Below are 16,200 nucleotides of genomic sequence, written 5' to 3' on the forward strand. Positions count from 1 at the left end.
AAAAAGAGATTTTTTTTCGTTGAAAATCTGAAATGAAATGGAAGTAGATGGAAAAATCATATCACCCCGCTCCATCTTTATCTTTTTACCATCAAATTACGTTTTTGTAATTTGACAAGTACGTGGTGTGATAAATGAACACATTTAATTCTTTATTTTTTAAATTTGAAAATTTAGATTTCATTTAAAGGTAACATTAGTATTATTAATGTTGAAGTCATTGTTATTATATCTAACTTTCATATTCTATTGTTTAATGATCAATATCACATGTTTTAAAATTGAACATTGAGTCTAGATTATGAATATTTTGATAAGTAATTGATATTAAGAAAAAATGAGATTTTTTTTCCATAGGAAACCCAATATCAATAAAACGAAATGTAAGTAAGGACGAGGATGCGTAAACCCTCTAACCCACTCCTTTTATCTTATACCATTAAATCATGCATTCCTAATTTGACAATTTGTTTCACAACACGACAAACTTATAGGTTTTTTTTATGGTACGTGATGCGGTAAATAAATATATTTAATTCTTTATTTTTTAAATTTAAAAATTAGATTTTATTTATTGTAACATTAGTATTTATTATATATACATATTTTAAAATTATAATGAATCAATATTTCCAAGACAAATTTTGGAAAATATATTCATATATATATATATATATATATTTTCTTAAATGGTAATAACAACAATTATGAATTCAAGCCGACTGAAATTAAACAAAATATATTATATGACATGAGAAAATAGTATTTTAACATTATCAATAATATTGTTGTTATTGATTTATTTTCCCAAAAACAAAAAAAGAAATGAAAAATAAAAATTGGGGAAGACGGAGAGAGAAAAAAAGGAGAGAGATTAGAGAGAGGGAAAGGGTTTTCGATGCGTAACAAAAAGCAGAACGAAAGTCGAGAGAGAGAGAGAGAAAGAGAGTCGTATACAGTGCTTCGAAAAACATATCTTCTTGTTGACACGGCGGAACCCTAGCGGGAGACGGACTAAAAGCCAGCCCTTTTGAAAGGTTTCTCAGATCTGAACCTCCGGCCGGCGAGGGAGAGAGGTATCCAAACATAGTGAAACAGTATGGGTGCCAAAGGAGGAGGAGGAGGAGGCAAAACCACCAATGGAACGTCTGGAATTCCGGCTGAGTGGCGGAAGTTGGTCCAAAGCTTAAAAGAGATTGTAAATAACTGTACCGACCAGGAGATCTATGCTACCCTAAGAGAATGTAATATGGATCCTGATGAAGCCGTTAATCGTCTTCTCACACAAGGTCTCTTTTTCTAATTTCATGTCCATGGTTCTCTGTTTTCTTGCGTCCGAAAGGTTAATCGTCCTTGTGTTTTAGCCGCTGGGTTTTTGCCTGCAAGAACCCTGGGTCGTGAAATCAAAGTTCGTACTTTATTATTTAGGTCTCTCGTTTAATGACATGCTAGTCGCCTAACCGTTGTCATCGATCCTTGCGGCGTTTTTGTTTATATTTTAAAGTTGAAGGTTTTATTTTCACTGTCATCGTTGGTGAAGTGAGACCAGAAAGAATACGTGGGTTGCTAAGTAGTTCTGTTTTAGCACCGTTGTCATTCCTGGCACACGATTCACGTTTTGGTCGTACGTCGTCTAGCAAAGGAAGATTTTTCTTTTATTCATCGTGTTTGATGGTCCAAGTTTGAAGTTTCTGATGAATCTTGCTAACTTCTGTTCGTGCTAATATTACCCCACGAGTCATTTATGCCCTTTGGAATATGAAGTTCATGTTCTTTCATGAGTTTTACCTGCTAGGAAATTTTTGGCTGTGCGTTCTATTAGTCTTACTCTGTGCGATTCTAAAGGTGTGAAGATTATATTAATTTTATTCTATCGTTGTGTAGACCCTTTTCATGAGGTGAAGAGCAAACGAGAAAAGAAAAAAGAGGTGCGTATGTGAGAGGAATGCGGATATTTGTTCTAAAAGTTTTTATTATGTCATCCAGATGTTGCAATTTTGCTGGTTTAGTTATCTGGCTCTAGTAGCTAACCTGTCTCGCACAACATATAATTGATCTTGATTTGTGTTCTCACTGTTGATTACCATTTTCTCTTTCTCTTGCTTTTTCAGAATAAGGATCCGATTGATCCCCGATCTCGTGGTCCTAATATCCCTTCCAGTCGTACGAGTAAAGGTGGTACAGATCGTTATGCCGGACGCAGTAGCTTGAATCAGTTTGGTTCTAGTGGTATGTTAATGATGCTATGGAGTTTTGTAAATTTCATATGATTTCACACAATGTCGACTTACTTTTTGTATTTTTTAGAAACTGGTCTGTTTCACAGTAAACCTGTGTACAAAAAAGAAAATGGAGCTAGTGATCACGCTGGTTCATCTTCTGCATCTGGTCAATCGGGAAATCACTCATTCTACCAATTTCCATCTCACAGGTTAAATGTTATAAGATTGCATTGTACTTGTCAATGGTGAATTAATGACTACTGTGCAATCCATTACTATTATTGAACTTTATTTATTGATATTGGATTGATGAGCTCTTTGCTAGTTATGTTTAAAATAAGTAAATTATTATTTTCCAATTAGTTGAGCCATGTGAAGTTTCTCTTTGTTGGATTTTTTTACTCTCCTTGATTCTTGTATTTCATCACTATTCAGTTTTTTCATATGCGATGTTTAATTTAGACTAGTAGAAAAAAGATTGTATTTTGTATCTTAATTGTATATTACAAATAAAGGAAAAAATATTACATTGTGGTATGCTTGAAGGCTATTGGCAACTCATGAGATATGAAATTTGTCTTGAAATAGCTGGAAAGCATTTCCTGTCCTTTTTGATATGACTAAATGTAGATTTCAGAGCTGTAGCGTTCATAAAAGGGTAATAACTGGGGGTTTTTAGGTTGAATACTTGTGTGCTTAATTATTAAAGTTTCTGTCTTTTGGATCGTTTTAAATGGTCTTGAAAAATGCTGTTACATTGCTGACTTGTATCCATCACTCGTCATGAGGTTTAGATAATTTTGTGGAGGTTTCTTTATTAGGGAGTTTTTGTTTCTTTCTGACCCCTGCTGAAAGGACTTCATGGAGCATGTTTTGAACATTTTAAAACATCTTTCGGAGGTTTTTTTATCATGAGTTAGGCTTGTGTAACTTGGGATTAAATAGTGGAGCTTTCTATTGGTAAGTTTTCCTAGGCAAGCTACGAGCTCATTATTTTAATAGCCAAATAAATTCAAATTACATAATTCCAGGCTTGTGAAACCTATCTTTGATGTGAAATTTCTAGAAAGATGAGAACTCCAAAGATGAGGGGTCTATGTATCTATGCTTCTCGTTAATGTTAAAACTATACAAGACCTATTGACCTTTGTTGAAACTTTTGTGTACTGTTGGATTATTTTGTTTTAAGAATATTTTAGATGAACTGAAACTAGTCTCACGGCCCATAATCACTATTGCAGCAACAATGTGGCTACAGAAAATAAATTATCAGGATTAGGTGCAGGAGATGGAGCAATCTCATCCTCACAGTCCTCTTTTGGCTTCCAATCTGCCTGGTTGGGTGCTCAGGGCCAAGTATCAATGGCTGACATTGTTAAGATGGGAAAGCCTCAGGGCAAGAGTTCCTCCGTGCAAAACACTTCCCTTCAAAGTGCAAGTTCTCATAACAGTGTTCCATTCCAGTCTACACCATCACTCCCGAATTTTCATTCAGCACAACATCGGGCTTCCACAGTTTCAGAAGCTCACTCTGGACCAGGTATTATGAATCAGCAGGCATCTCTCAATGATGAATGGCCCTCAATCGAACCTCCTCAAGTTGTTGGTATCTCTAGTACGGTAGAGTCGCCTGCAGTCTTGGAGTTGCATTCAAGTCCAGCCGACTTATCATTGGATAGTCCTAATCAGCATATACATCAAGACAAGGTTCAGGTTGTTGAAAGTGGTTCCATCGACAGTATTGATGTAAACCATGCTGCACATACTTCTATATTGGGTAGCAATATTCCAGAGGATAACTCTGGGGGTACCTCTGTGTCAGATAGTAACTTATATGACGACATGAGCTCCTATTTGCCTCACAGGCAAGCTATTGAACACAATGAAGGTAGTTATTATGCTACTGGTCTTATAGTTTTTTTGGTTTACATTCAAATTGTCTCCATTTAAATCAGTTTTGAAGTCCTTGGGTTTAATATGATGATGATTTATTGATATTCTTTGATTTTGTTCTTTAAAATGGTTAAAATTAAATCTCGGCAGATGTTACAGTGGGTGGTTTATCGATTAGAACTTTCTTTCCCTTTATTTTAAAACTGTTCTTAACTTTAAATTCCATTTTTGTGAAAGAAGGTTGTCAAATTTCTGTCTGATTCTTATAAAAGAATTCTTTTTCTGATTAAGAAGCCATTATTAGGTAGTTTCTTGTTAATTTTTCTTTTTGTTCTTCCTGTGTTGTACCTTATTCTAATTGTTGTTGAGATTCCTCGAGTTCTACCTGTGTAGTTTTTCATAAACCTCATTTTTTCAAGATAGATGTCTTTCTTTGCCGCTTAAAAGACAAAGTTAAACAAAAGTGAATGCTATTTTATTTTTGGACTTCATGAGCCACTATGCAATAAAGCAGATGTTACCTTGATTGAGGTGTAGCAATTCATATGGTGAAAGCTTCTCAAGAGTTTGGTTTGCTGTATGCTGGAAGGTTCTTTGAGTTCTGTCCTGTCCTTGTTGTAATTTATCTTTTATTTTTCTAGTGGACAAAAGTTTATTTGGATTTATGTTGGAAAATTTCAGATATGTTGAAACTTCAGATGTTTTATGGGAATTTGAAGAAATGAATTGCTTGTGGAAAGTGATCATAGATATTATCTTTGTTTGCAAACGTTTAGGTTGAAGGTATTTGAATATTTGGTTGATTGGTTCTATTGATGGGATATTATTCGGTTTTGAGTATGTAGTATACTGCAATTTTTTTGTCTTTATGTTGGAAATATTAGTTATGTTGAAACTTGAAATGTTTTATGGGAATATAAAGAAACTCATTGCTTGTGGAATGGGGTCATAGATATTATCTTTGTACGCTTTTAGGTTGAAGGTATTTAAAATATTTGGCTGTGTAGATGGGACTTTATTTGGTTTTGAGTATATAGTTTACTCCCATTTATTTATATTTTCATCTTTCTTTTGGGTTGAAATAGCCTTATCCTAAAATATTTTTTGTACTTGAGTGAAGCGTTCTTTATTGAAAGAAATAAATTTGACTTCTGACTCCATAATATCTGCCCTTGAAACTCTTATATGATAAAACTTGAGAGATACCGTGTCTACAAAATTTTTATGTAAATTATGATAGTTTTCATCTTTTGGATTTTGTAAATTACTCTTCCGTTTAATTTGTGATGTCAAAGGTTCTAGTTTTTTCCTCGATACTTCTCAGTTCTTGTTTTTTCTTCTCTTTTCTAATAATGAAAGCCAGTTACAGTCCAGCTTTTTCACAAATTATATCAACGTATAATTTTCTATACTTATTTTTCCCAGGTGAAGATGGTGTTTCGTCAATGTCTGCAAATTTTCAGCAATTAAGCGTACAGAAGGAAGATCAGGATTCACCACCTGAAGAGGATAATCCTTCTGTAGTAATTCCACATCACCTCCAGCTTCACACCCCAGATTGCTTTCATTTGAGCTTTGGAAGTTTCGGATCTGGGACCAATGCTTCCTTTTCTGGTTCGGGGGCATTTCCAAATAGTAATGTAGAGGAGCCTTCTGCACCAGCAGATGTCTCTTCAGTTGGTCACTCTGAGGCTAGGTATCTTCTTCACAGAGGCTATTATTTCTTATTGTCAAAAAAAAAAAAGAAAATGGACACAGGAATTGGGATATGTCAACAACATGATGTAAATATGGAAACGTGTCATTTTCTCGGGGAAAAAAACAAAGATCATCAATTGAATTCGTATATGATTATTTTTGCACATTCTAATGAATTTCATGTAGAGAGTTTGTTTAGTATGTGGTATTTTCATTTGAAAGACAATGTAACATTATTTAAGTGTTGAAGAAACTACTTACTTGGTTCAAGTGTATTCTGCTTTAAACCAAAATATTTGGAAAACATCCAAACCAATTGAACATTTTTTTAAATGATCTTTCTGCTTAAATGAAATGGTTATAGTCTCATAGCTTATTTTATTGGTAATAATTTTATTAGCTTATTTCTTGCAGAAATTCAGAGTATTACGAGGATGATGGTACTAATTCAGATGGGAACCTAATTCACAGATCCAGTGCTAGTGGTGGTGCATATTACGAAACACCCACTACGCAAGCAGAGGTGAAGCAGGAGAGCTCTGAAAATGCTCAGGCTAATCTATATGCATTTCCATCCTCTTCTCCTGGATTTAGTTATGAGAGCAACCAACAATCAGAAATTCCATTTATACAGAATAGTTCAGAAATGCAGAACCTGGAGAGAGCAATGGTAATGTAGAACATTTAATTTTCTTTGGATATGCACGACATAGTTTCATGGTTGAAATTTGCTTATAGAAATGTAGCAGCTTGTTTGGATAAATGAGCAGAACAGTTTTTTGTTTTTGTTTGTAGAGCTGTTTTTAAGGTTTATACACACACATATCTTACCAGCTCTCATTGTAAAACATGAAAGAAACTGGTTTCTTAGAAGGGTCATCATAGGGACCTCTAAATGGTGAAGTGGTTGTGTGCTTCGATGTTGTGAACCTTCAATTTAGGTGTTGTTAAAATGGAGAATTTGGTGATGTGTATTGGTTAATTGATAAATCACATGTATAGTAGCTCTTTAGATATTTTTACTAAAATAGAAATTGGAAAATACACTTTTAGTCTCCAAGTTTTTAGGAATGTGTATGTTTGGTCCATAAGGTATTAATTTGGCCAATTTTGTCCCTTAGTTCTGGAAAGTATGAGTTTAAAAGGTCCCAATCTTGTCAACAACTTCATGCTTTCAAAACACCAAACAACCATTAAACTAATAGAAAAAAGAGAGTAGAAACACAGAGCATTTTGAAATTGAAAATTGGGATTGCGTCCCTGGAAGAGTGGGGCAATTGGACATTCTGAGTTCATTTTTGATCTGATGAATATCGTTATGGCAGAGCCCACAACATATAACTCTTGTGTAAACATCCTATGAAGTCTGACCCACAACATATGAGACAAAACTCCCCTTGAGCTTCTTTGACATTATGTGGACTATGTTGAGATGTTTTTTCTTCTATGACTTCCCTCACTCTACACACCGTTTCTTGGGCACCATTTACCCCCCCTGAATGTTCCCTTGTCCTCATCCTCGCCCTCGCCCTCCAACACTTCTTCCTTTCTCTAGATTTTCATCCTCCCTCCTCGACCTCACGAGCAACAAACCCACACCCTCTTCACAACTCAGGATTTCGCCCCCCTAATCATAGTGGAGTCATGTGGATGCAATGGTGCCAGCAGTTACAATGAGGCGGAGGAAGGTGGTGGAGCTACATCGAGACAATTGGAGAAGGGGAGAGGAAGATGAGAGGGTTTTTATTTTTACTTTTATTTTATTTTAATTCTATGTTAGTATTTAAAATAATAAACAAAATGCATAATTATGGAGCAAATGGAAATAGGAATCTTTTAACTCTATTTTCCAAAACTGGGGGTCTGGATTGGTTAAAGTGAAACCTTGGGGATCAAGCAGACCTATTTTAAAAATCTCTTGGACTAAAAGCTAGTTTCCCCATAAAATGGTGTCACAGCAGTACTTCTCCAATACTTATTTGGTCAGTCACAATGTCTACTGTGTCTGGGGGAGGATTGAACTTTAAAACAATGGCTGTCATGAGATGGAACCAATATATTTTGTCGAAGTTACTGGACAGCACACTATCACCCGTCATTGCTTTTCTTTTTTAATGTTTCTGGTCGTTATAATGTTGTAATATTCTATTAGAGTTTTGGTATCCTAGACTAAAATTCTGACTGAGAAATATCTTCATTTCTTTTAATTGTATTTAAATAGTGTCATGTAATGGGCACTGATCAAACATATACAACCTCTTTGCTTTTATTTCTGTCTTTGTTCATGTCTTTAAGTGTCTGTTCGGTAGGATGACTTCTCATCCCTAATTAATGTTTTCCGCCTTTTTGCAGCTAGCTTACACAAATACTTTATCCAACAATATGTTGTTAGCTTCCACATCCCAGACAGTGAGGGAGGATCCTCCATATTCACCTTTCCCTGACACACAATCAGTGCCAAAATACAGCAATGTTGCATCTTCCATCACTGGCCCGTCCATGTCCATGCCGGAGGTGCGTTCTATTTTAATCTATTCATTCACTCAGTTCATTATATCTGTTACATGATTAGTTAGAGTGTGGATATCAGTTGCATGATTTCGTAGATACAAATACTTTTTTTTGGGGATAAGAAACGTTTCATTGATGAATGAAATATCCAAAGAGATACAAGAGAGATCAAAGATAGATAGAATGAAGCCAAAGAAAAAAGGAAGAGAAAACCCAGGATATTACAAATGAAGAACCGAAAGAGAGATAAAGCCATAATATCCATACATAAAAATAATAAGATTCCAAAACCAAAAGCGGGTAAATGTATAATATCCATCAATACAAATGCATATTGCTTCTGTTTGTGAAGATAGTGATTAAAAATGAAATATAATCTTGAATTGATTACTCCATTCTCGTTTAATAATATTTGATGACGTGTTTTGTGATACTTGGGGCTGATTACATTTTGTCACCACTTGGCTTTTTAATTCCCTACCCAATTGCTTGCTTCATACTTGATAGTTGGTTATTCTTAGTAGTCAAGCGACTGTATGAGAAAGAATCCCAAGTTGAAAGTGTATGATTACGTGGCTCTCTTACAGAATTGTGTTGCTTCATAGTTTCTATACGAGACAATTAATGATATCTGATCCACCTAGGATCAGTAATGATGGCTTAAAGACTCATGGACCCAAACTAGTGGTTGTGTGGGTTGGAGACTATCACACTAGTTTCAGTAGTACCAAATGGTAACTTATTTGTAAGCTCGCATAATGTTAAATTGGAACTAGTGAGCTTTCTGAGATATGCCAAGTTCTATGAGATGCGGGAATTTGTGGGAACTATTAATTTACTGTATGGAATTGTGCAATATGTTTGTTGTTAATCTTATTTTGGGAAATACAGTTACAAGAGATTTCTGTCAGTTCAATCTTGCCCCTCCCTCCCTCGTTCTCTCTCTCTCTCTCTCTCTCTCTGACCAAACTAGAAGGGCATAAAGCAGAAGGGCCTTCTGATAACCCATTGTGTTACATTTTCAGGTTCTAAGAACAAATAGCATTACTACTTCTCAGCCTACTCCACAGTCTAATGTTGCAGCAGGACCTGCTGTTCCACAACACCTTGCTGTTCATCCTTATTCTCAGCCCACACTTCCTCTGGGTCATTTTGCGAATATGATTGGCTACCCTTTCTTGCCACAGAGCTATACATATATGCCATCTGGTTTCCAACAGGCATTTGCAGGTAACAGCACATACCATCAAGCTTTGGCAGCTGTACTTCCACAGTACAAAAATAGCATTTCTGTTAGCAGTTTGCCTCAGTCTGCTGCAATTGCTTCTGGTTACGGATTTGGAAGTTCAACTAGCATTCCTGGAGGAAACTTCCCGCTGAATCCTCCCACAGCACCCGCAGGATCATCCATCGGCTATGAAGATGCTATAAGTTCACAGTACAAAGAGAGTAATCATTTGCTGTCCCTCCAGCAGGTAACTTTTTGATACTCGTGGGTTCAAGGAGAAACTGATAAAAGATAACACAGTTAAATAATGAAAATGATAGGAGAATACAATTTTGGGACACTTATTTTTCCCGAGGCTGTGAAATGGATATGGTTTTTTTTTTTCTTTCTTTTCCATGTGAAAGTGCCTAGATGATAGTATAATGATACTTCATAGCAGTAAGTTAAGTAACTTTTGGTTTTATTTTTGAACAATCTATAGCAGAATGAAAACCCAGCGATGTGGATTCATGGGCCTGGTTCCCGAACAATGTCTGCCGTTCCTGCTAGTGCATATTACGGCCTCCAAGGGCAGAATCAACAATCTAGTGGATTCCGACAAGCACAACAGCCTTCGCAACAATATGGGGCTCTGGGATACCCAAACTTTTATCATTCCCAGGCGGGTATATCACTGGATGGCCAACAGCAAACTCTCAGGGACGCATCTCTGGGAGGGTCTCAAGGTCAACAGCCCAAGCAGTCGCAACAGATTTGGCAAAACAGCTACTAATAGGCTGAGTGTGTCATAGTAGTGGCCAATCAGAGGTGCCTTTATGATCTGGCATTAATTTATTAATGAAATATTATTAATTGGTCCGAAGAGATCGACTGGCCACTCCCCTGTTGCCACGAGGTTGTATTCTACACAATATCATTGTCTGGTTATGTTTAACGAGGTCTGCTAATTTGGATTAGTGAACTACACTCTTTTCAGTCCCTTTCTCTCTCTAGTAGTTATGGTATGAAGAAGCATTGTTTTTCTACAGTTTTTACCTAGTTTCACATCAATTTAAAGCTTTTACAAGGGTTTAGTATTGGCAAAGGCTTATTTGGCTTTTTCTACTGATACCATTATGTTTATTCTTCATCATGATAGTTGACAACCCTCTTCGTTGAAATAAGTACAGTTTTATCTTTGTATTGAATTCTTACAACGTTTTTAGTGTTTTTAATTTAATTTGATCTTTTTGCAGTAAAATTGTTAGCCCTGGCGTATCGTTTAAGCCAGAATTGAAAACGTAACTCTTGTTGCTATTATCTGCAGTCTGCCTTTTACTTCCTTTAATGAAATTTAAGATTTCGACGTCAGATACTTTCTGGGTATAAATGACTCGTTCTAACGTGTTGAACGCCCCAATTTAGGGTTTTCAAATAAGTTGCCTAAAGGTGTAGAAGTGATAATAATCAATCACTTTGGTCAAGTTTAAAGTCATTCTAAAACATGCTTTTGCAGTGTCTTTCTTTCTTCAACGTGAGTGATACTAAGTTGCATTGAAAGATTCTTTTGCAGTGTCTTTCTTTCTTCAACGTGAGTGATACTAAGTTGCATTGAAAGATTTACGAAAAGAAAAGATGCTAAACTTCATGTACTTAAAAATGTTAGAATCAAGGATTCCTCAATTAGATGCTTTTTGTTTTTATTATTCATTCTAAACCACCACTAAGTTTTCCTTTTGACAGATCTTCATTTACATGAGTTTTTTCTCTATTGTGTTGGAGTGAGCTGTAAAGATTAAAGAGACGAGTGTAATCCATGATACACTATTGTTCGTTCGTATATGACAAATTATTTATCATTTCAAAATTATTTTCAAATGTATCTTAAAGACATACGACAAAGTTCAAACCTTCATTCTACTCCTTCAACTAAAATAAATGGTGGAAAAATCACGAAAGAACATCTCAGAGAAGCTTCAGGGGGTAATGCATGCACCTGTTTAAATTAATTAGTGTATAATATTCCACTAACATCCAACTTGATCTGACACAAAACAATTCAATAAGCACTACCTCGAGGGGAAAAAAAAAGTAAAAAGACAAAGTTCCTCGTTCAACTAAAAGCAGGAACTTCAAATGGGTCAATTGCGGGGGATTGTCCATGAAAATAGAAAATGTAACTCCAAGGTGAAATGAATGAACCAGTTTATGTGTCGTATAGGATCACTAGCCAAACCGAATGGTACTGCCATGAAGATAATTTCTCCCTGCTCCTTCCCATTAGCATTTTGTATGCATCATGTAAGAAGGGATCTCGTCAGATGTTCACGTGCAGTGGCCAGTGCTTGACTTATTGTCTGTGGATAAGATGAGTTAGTCTATGATCCATTTACCTTAGCATTTCAATTCTCAACGTTCAAATTTTCCTTTTGAGAACAACCCACAGGAAAGAAGGTAATAATACCTGCTCAGACAAAGGAGCTGAAGAATCTATACTTTGAGTTGCAACTTTCCCAGCAATAACATTTCCATCGGTCTCAAGAACAATACTGCATAAATATAAAAGCAGTTTAGTGCCCTAGCTAACTGAATGCCTTAAGATTTGCAACCGAAAAAAGAAACAGAAGTTTACAAAAATTGCAGTTCGATACATGTAAATTATCTAGTGATATTGCACTTCGATGAAATAAGACATCAAACATATGCAGTTGCACAGTGTAAATTTCGAAGGATTTCGAAGGCATACTCAGGCATATCTTATGACCCTCTCTCTAGTGGGAATCTACATAAACTATGTTTTTTCTCCTCTCACGCCTTAGCATGATAGTGCATGCATTGCATGAAGCTCTCCTGAAACACTTGATCCAATATTAGCTAGCTCATGTAGTGGACATAAATTTAAATTGTAGTAGTCATTCTTTCAAATTTCAGAAAGAATCATGTCAGTTCTCAAATGAGCCATTATCATTATTACTTTTGACAATTATACTCAACTCTTTTATGAGTCCAAGAAAGGGTAGACAGGCATTCAAACCTCTTATCTTTAATAGAGGTTACTAAAATTGTAATCATCACTAAAAATATTCTCAGATGTATGTAAGCACGCTCTGGTTGTGTTACTGACATAGGCATTTTTTTTCCCACTTCTGCATAAAAATACTCAAACAAACATGTTCCTTGGCAAGGGAACGAGGGTTAATCATTGGATGACGCTGCAGAAGAAGAGGATTATTTTGGTCAAGTAGAAAGCATAAATGTTGGAAATCATAATGATGTTTCCAAATACTGAGATGTCTGAACAGAACTAGAATAGAACTAACGATAGACTTCCTAACAGAAACTTGGTTTCCATATCATCGCAATAGATCTCACTTCTGTGAATTCCCATCTTATTGAAGGAGCCAAGGACAAGATAACGCACTAAAGGGAATTGTTAGAACAGCTATACTAACATGCTGTAAAATTCTGGAAATTAAAAATTGATCACAGCTGCATAGATAAATTTATTTTAGTGTTAATATTGTTTGAACTCATTGCTATGTACATATCGTATTCATGGAGGGAGGTTTTTCATTTCATTACTAATAAATATCCTACCCACGGAGGGATGTTGTGCCTCTTGATAAAGTACTAGGCTTACCTCCATGGTCTATAAAACAACAACGAATTTTTTTAATATTTGCTACTACATTAAACAACTAGGAATTATGTTGACATCCCACCCAAATATAACAACCTTGTAATGTATCTCCATAACGGATTATTTCAAGTATGCATCATTCCTCACATATGTATTCAGATCTCTAAATTTTAAATAAAATCAAGATTAGAGACTATTCACAATACATCTTTGACAAATATGCTTGAAACCTCAAGAAAACTAAACAGAACAATAGGATCAATAAACAATGAGCTTAAACCATACCCTCCGTCAACAATTTCATCAAGGCACAATAAAATAAGATCCAAGTTTTCAAGTGCTTCCTTCTTTTCCACGTGACCCCTAAAGAAGAAGCAAAACACACATTAATTGTGACAGTAACTTTGCACTAATGTACAGTATATACACAAGGAAGTTGATAATCAGTAAACAGAAACAATTGTTAGGACTTAAAGCTAAGACCTAAGGAGAAGGCCAACAGCATCGAAGAATCCCTGAAGAACTGTTGCCAAAATAAGCTCGTTCTCATATTCTCCACCAGTGACAAAAAAATGTAGATCTTGCACAAACTTGTAAACAACAATATTGTTTTCAAACATCGCAATCTCCGCTGCAGATAAACCATCGATAATGAGTTAACAGGATATACAGGTATAGGACTTTTTAGAAACTGCTTAGTGCATACTTTTTCTTGTCTTTTATTTACTATATTAAAGTTACCTTGGTGCTAAGAAGGTAACGGGTTCCAAATTAACATTAAGATGTTGGGAAAAAAGAAACAACCAAAATCACCAATAGGAAAATAGTATGTCTAACTACACAATTAAAATAGTGATGCGTATCTATAGAACAGTGAGGCAAAAAGCCACAAACAACGGACTACCTTCATTTCGAGCATTGCTCTTTTGAGTTTTGCTAAACACGGCTTTCTCAAAAGTTTCCTTTGCACTATTTGTTGGCCACTCATCAGAGTAATACTTGACAGCCACACGTTTCCCCTCAGAATCCAACAGGAGAATATTTTTTATTGAAGGACAAGAGTCCTACATCCAAAGCCACGTACAGATCAAATGAAAATCCAAAGTTTTTGTAGTGATACAAGAGGTTTTCATATCAGCATCATAATGGTATTCTATAGCATCCAATAGATGATATCATCGAGGAAACATGCAATAATTATGGCTTGGTTATAAGTGGCCTAGGATGCCCCAACGACAGTGAGATACCACTCTAAAATAAAAATTCTAATCGTTCATCAAGATTCAAAACCCAAGCCAAGGAACGGGCTCAGATTATCGAATGCAATTTATTAAATTTGTAACTAAAAAAATGTAGCTCATTTAACCATTAATAATCCTAAATAGAGAGAAAAAGTCATTTTCAATTAAATAAGCTATTATTCACTAAAAAATTTCCACACAAATTGCTAAATTCAGCAACATGAACATGCAACCCCAGTAACAAAATCGAACGGCCAGAGATACTCAATTGAACGTCTAAGTGTCCAACTCCAACTAAACAAACACCCAACACAAGTAAAGTACAATAATCAGCAATAAAAAAGAAAAAAAAAATCAACCAAATGAAGGTATCGATTCCATTTTCACCTCTCATTTGATGAAGTTAAAACATCCAGGTTAGACAGACACAACACGCTAAGTCAAAACTAAAGATGAACTTCTCCTTTCATTGATAGAAGAACAACATTTGCAAGCTTATATCTAAGTTTATTCAATTTCTCATATGAAATTCAAAATTTTACACCGATAAACCGAGATGTAAACAAACAATAACATATAATCTGAGAGAGAAACAAAAATTAGCAACGTTCCTTCTAACAGCATCCTGAACATTGGATCATTTTACCTCCAAAACCAAATATTAGCGCCTAGATGAACGTATGCACATGAACTAGTTAGACAGTACCCATTTTTCACCTGGAAAATGATCGGTTACAGATCCGATCTGAGGCTCTAACTCGTCCAATTATAATCTTAATCTCAAAAGTACTCACTACACGTATAACTGATACGAGACAAAAGGCAAAAGAATAACTTGCGCTAACATCTAAACCCAAATCAAGCATCATGGGAGATAAAATATAACGGCATTGGAAGAACTGGGGTTCGAATCGGTGACAATCAACGTAAAGATCGTAAGATCAAGTTAACAGAACAGCTACAGAGAGCAGAAGTTCAAGATTACCAATCACTGAAGGAATTCAAATACGGGAAAAGTGAAGGGGAGAATTTACCATGGTTTGCAGAAGAAAGCGAGCGGGTTGAGGAACGAAAGATTTGTGTGTGAAATGCAAAGGAGTTCAAGAGATGGAGAAATGGCTTCAGCTTTGCGTTTATGAGACGAATTTTTAAGCCCCGAGACCTGTCCATTGGATCTCTGTTAACAAACGCTTCAGCTTGAATTCGGATCTTTCTTTTTTGGTTCTGTAATTACATAAATACCAAATTTGTAAAAATATATTAAAATTTAGGTTAAATTACGAGACTATTATGAATATTATAATAAAAAATAGATTTCATTGCTTAGTGTTCTGGTGCCCATGTAAGTCTTCTTACTTGCCAAGCCAAATTCCACTTAAAATTTCTTTTGTCTAGTTTTATAATTTTAGTTTTTATTTATTTATTATTATTATATAAAAATATTATTATATTATATTTTTCATATTCGTATTGTGCTCTTNATGTTTTTAGTTATTTTATTTTATAATTGTAGTTTCTATTTATTTATTATTATTATATAAAAATATTATTATATTATATTTTTCATATTCGTATTGTGCTCTTCAATTTCATAATAAGACCATGAAATTGTGTTAAGCTAAATTTTTTGTTTCTATAACAAATTTAAAATTTTAAAAATTAATTAATTTAATAAAAAAATGAACTTTATGTTCTTACCTTAAACTTTCCTTTTTTGTTTATTAGATCTAGAAATTTTAATAAATATTCAAGTTGAGGGACTAAATTTGTAATTTAACCTAAAATTTA

The 16,200-nt window shown here is 35.0% G+C and overlaps 2 protein-coding genes across 2 annotated transcripts; one reads left to right on the plus strand and one right to left on the minus strand.

Annotated features, from left to right (window-relative positions):
• Window positions 1-839: 839 nt before the first annotated feature.
• Window positions 840-10,636, plus strand: LOC120074730. Its single transcript, XM_039027950.1, has 10 exons — window positions 840-1,289; window positions 1,885-1,928; window positions 2,112-2,229; window positions 2,308-2,431; window positions 3,464-4,110; window positions 5,541-5,811; window positions 6,228-6,483; window positions 8,166-8,327; window positions 9,350-9,799; window positions 10,034-10,636. Exons 1-10 carry the CDS (start codon window positions 1,100-1,102, stop codon window positions 10,322-10,324), a joined length of 2,553 nt encoding a protein of 850 aa, XP_038883878.1. The 5' UTR covers window positions 840-1,099; the 3' UTR covers window positions 10,325-10,636.
• An 870-nt stretch (window positions 10,637-11,506) lies between these two features.
• Window positions 11,507-15,603, minus strand: LOC120074731 (coatomer subunit zeta-2-like). The gene is made up of 6 exons (XM_039027951.1): window positions 15,447-15,603; window positions 14,076-14,235; window positions 13,655-13,802; window positions 13,457-13,534; window positions 11,996-12,080; window positions 11,507-11,888 (listed from the first exon to the last, which is right to left on the minus strand). Exons 1-6 carry the CDS (start codon window positions 15,447-15,449, stop codon window positions 11,829-11,831), a joined length of 534 nt encoding a protein of 177 aa, XP_038883879.1. The 5' UTR covers window positions 15,450-15,603; the 3' UTR covers window positions 11,507-11,828.
• Window positions 15,604-16,200: the final 597 nt, after the last annotated feature.

The sequence above is a fragment of the Benincasa hispida genome, chromosome 3 (assembly GCF_009727055.1).
Source record: "Benincasa hispida cultivar B227 chromosome 3, ASM972705v1, whole genome shotgun sequence".
Classification (NCBI taxonomy): Eukaryota; Viridiplantae; Streptophyta; class Magnoliopsida; order Cucurbitales; family Cucurbitaceae; genus Benincasa; species Benincasa hispida.

What these genes read in the sequence shown, in the direction of transcription:
- LOC120074730 (XM_039027950.1), top strand. Translation starts at nt 1,100, where the DNA reads ATGGGTGCCAAAGGAGGAGGAGGAGGAGGCAAAACCACCAATGGAACG. An exon ending in GTTGGTCACTCTGAGGCTAG is followed by an intron (nt 5,812 to 6,227) that starts GTATCTTCTTCA and finishes TATTTCTTGCAG; the next exon opens with AAATTCAGAGTATTACGAGG. An exon ending in ATTTGCTGTCCCTCCAGCAG is followed by an intron (nt 9,800 to 10,033) that starts GTAACTTTTTGA and finishes AACAATCTATAG; the next exon opens with CAGAATGAAAACCCAGCGAT.
- LOC120074731 (XM_039027951.1), bottom strand. An exon ending in GCTGTTGGCCTTCTCCTTAG is followed by an intron (nt 13,535 to 13,654) that starts GTCTTAGCTTTA and finishes CTTCTTCTTTAG; the next exon opens with GGGTCACGTGGAAAAGAAGG. An exon ending in GATGAAATTGTTGACGGAGG is followed by an intron (nt 12,081 to 13,456) that starts GTATGGTTTAAG and finishes ATATTTATGCAG; the next exon opens with TATTGTTCTTGAGACCGATG.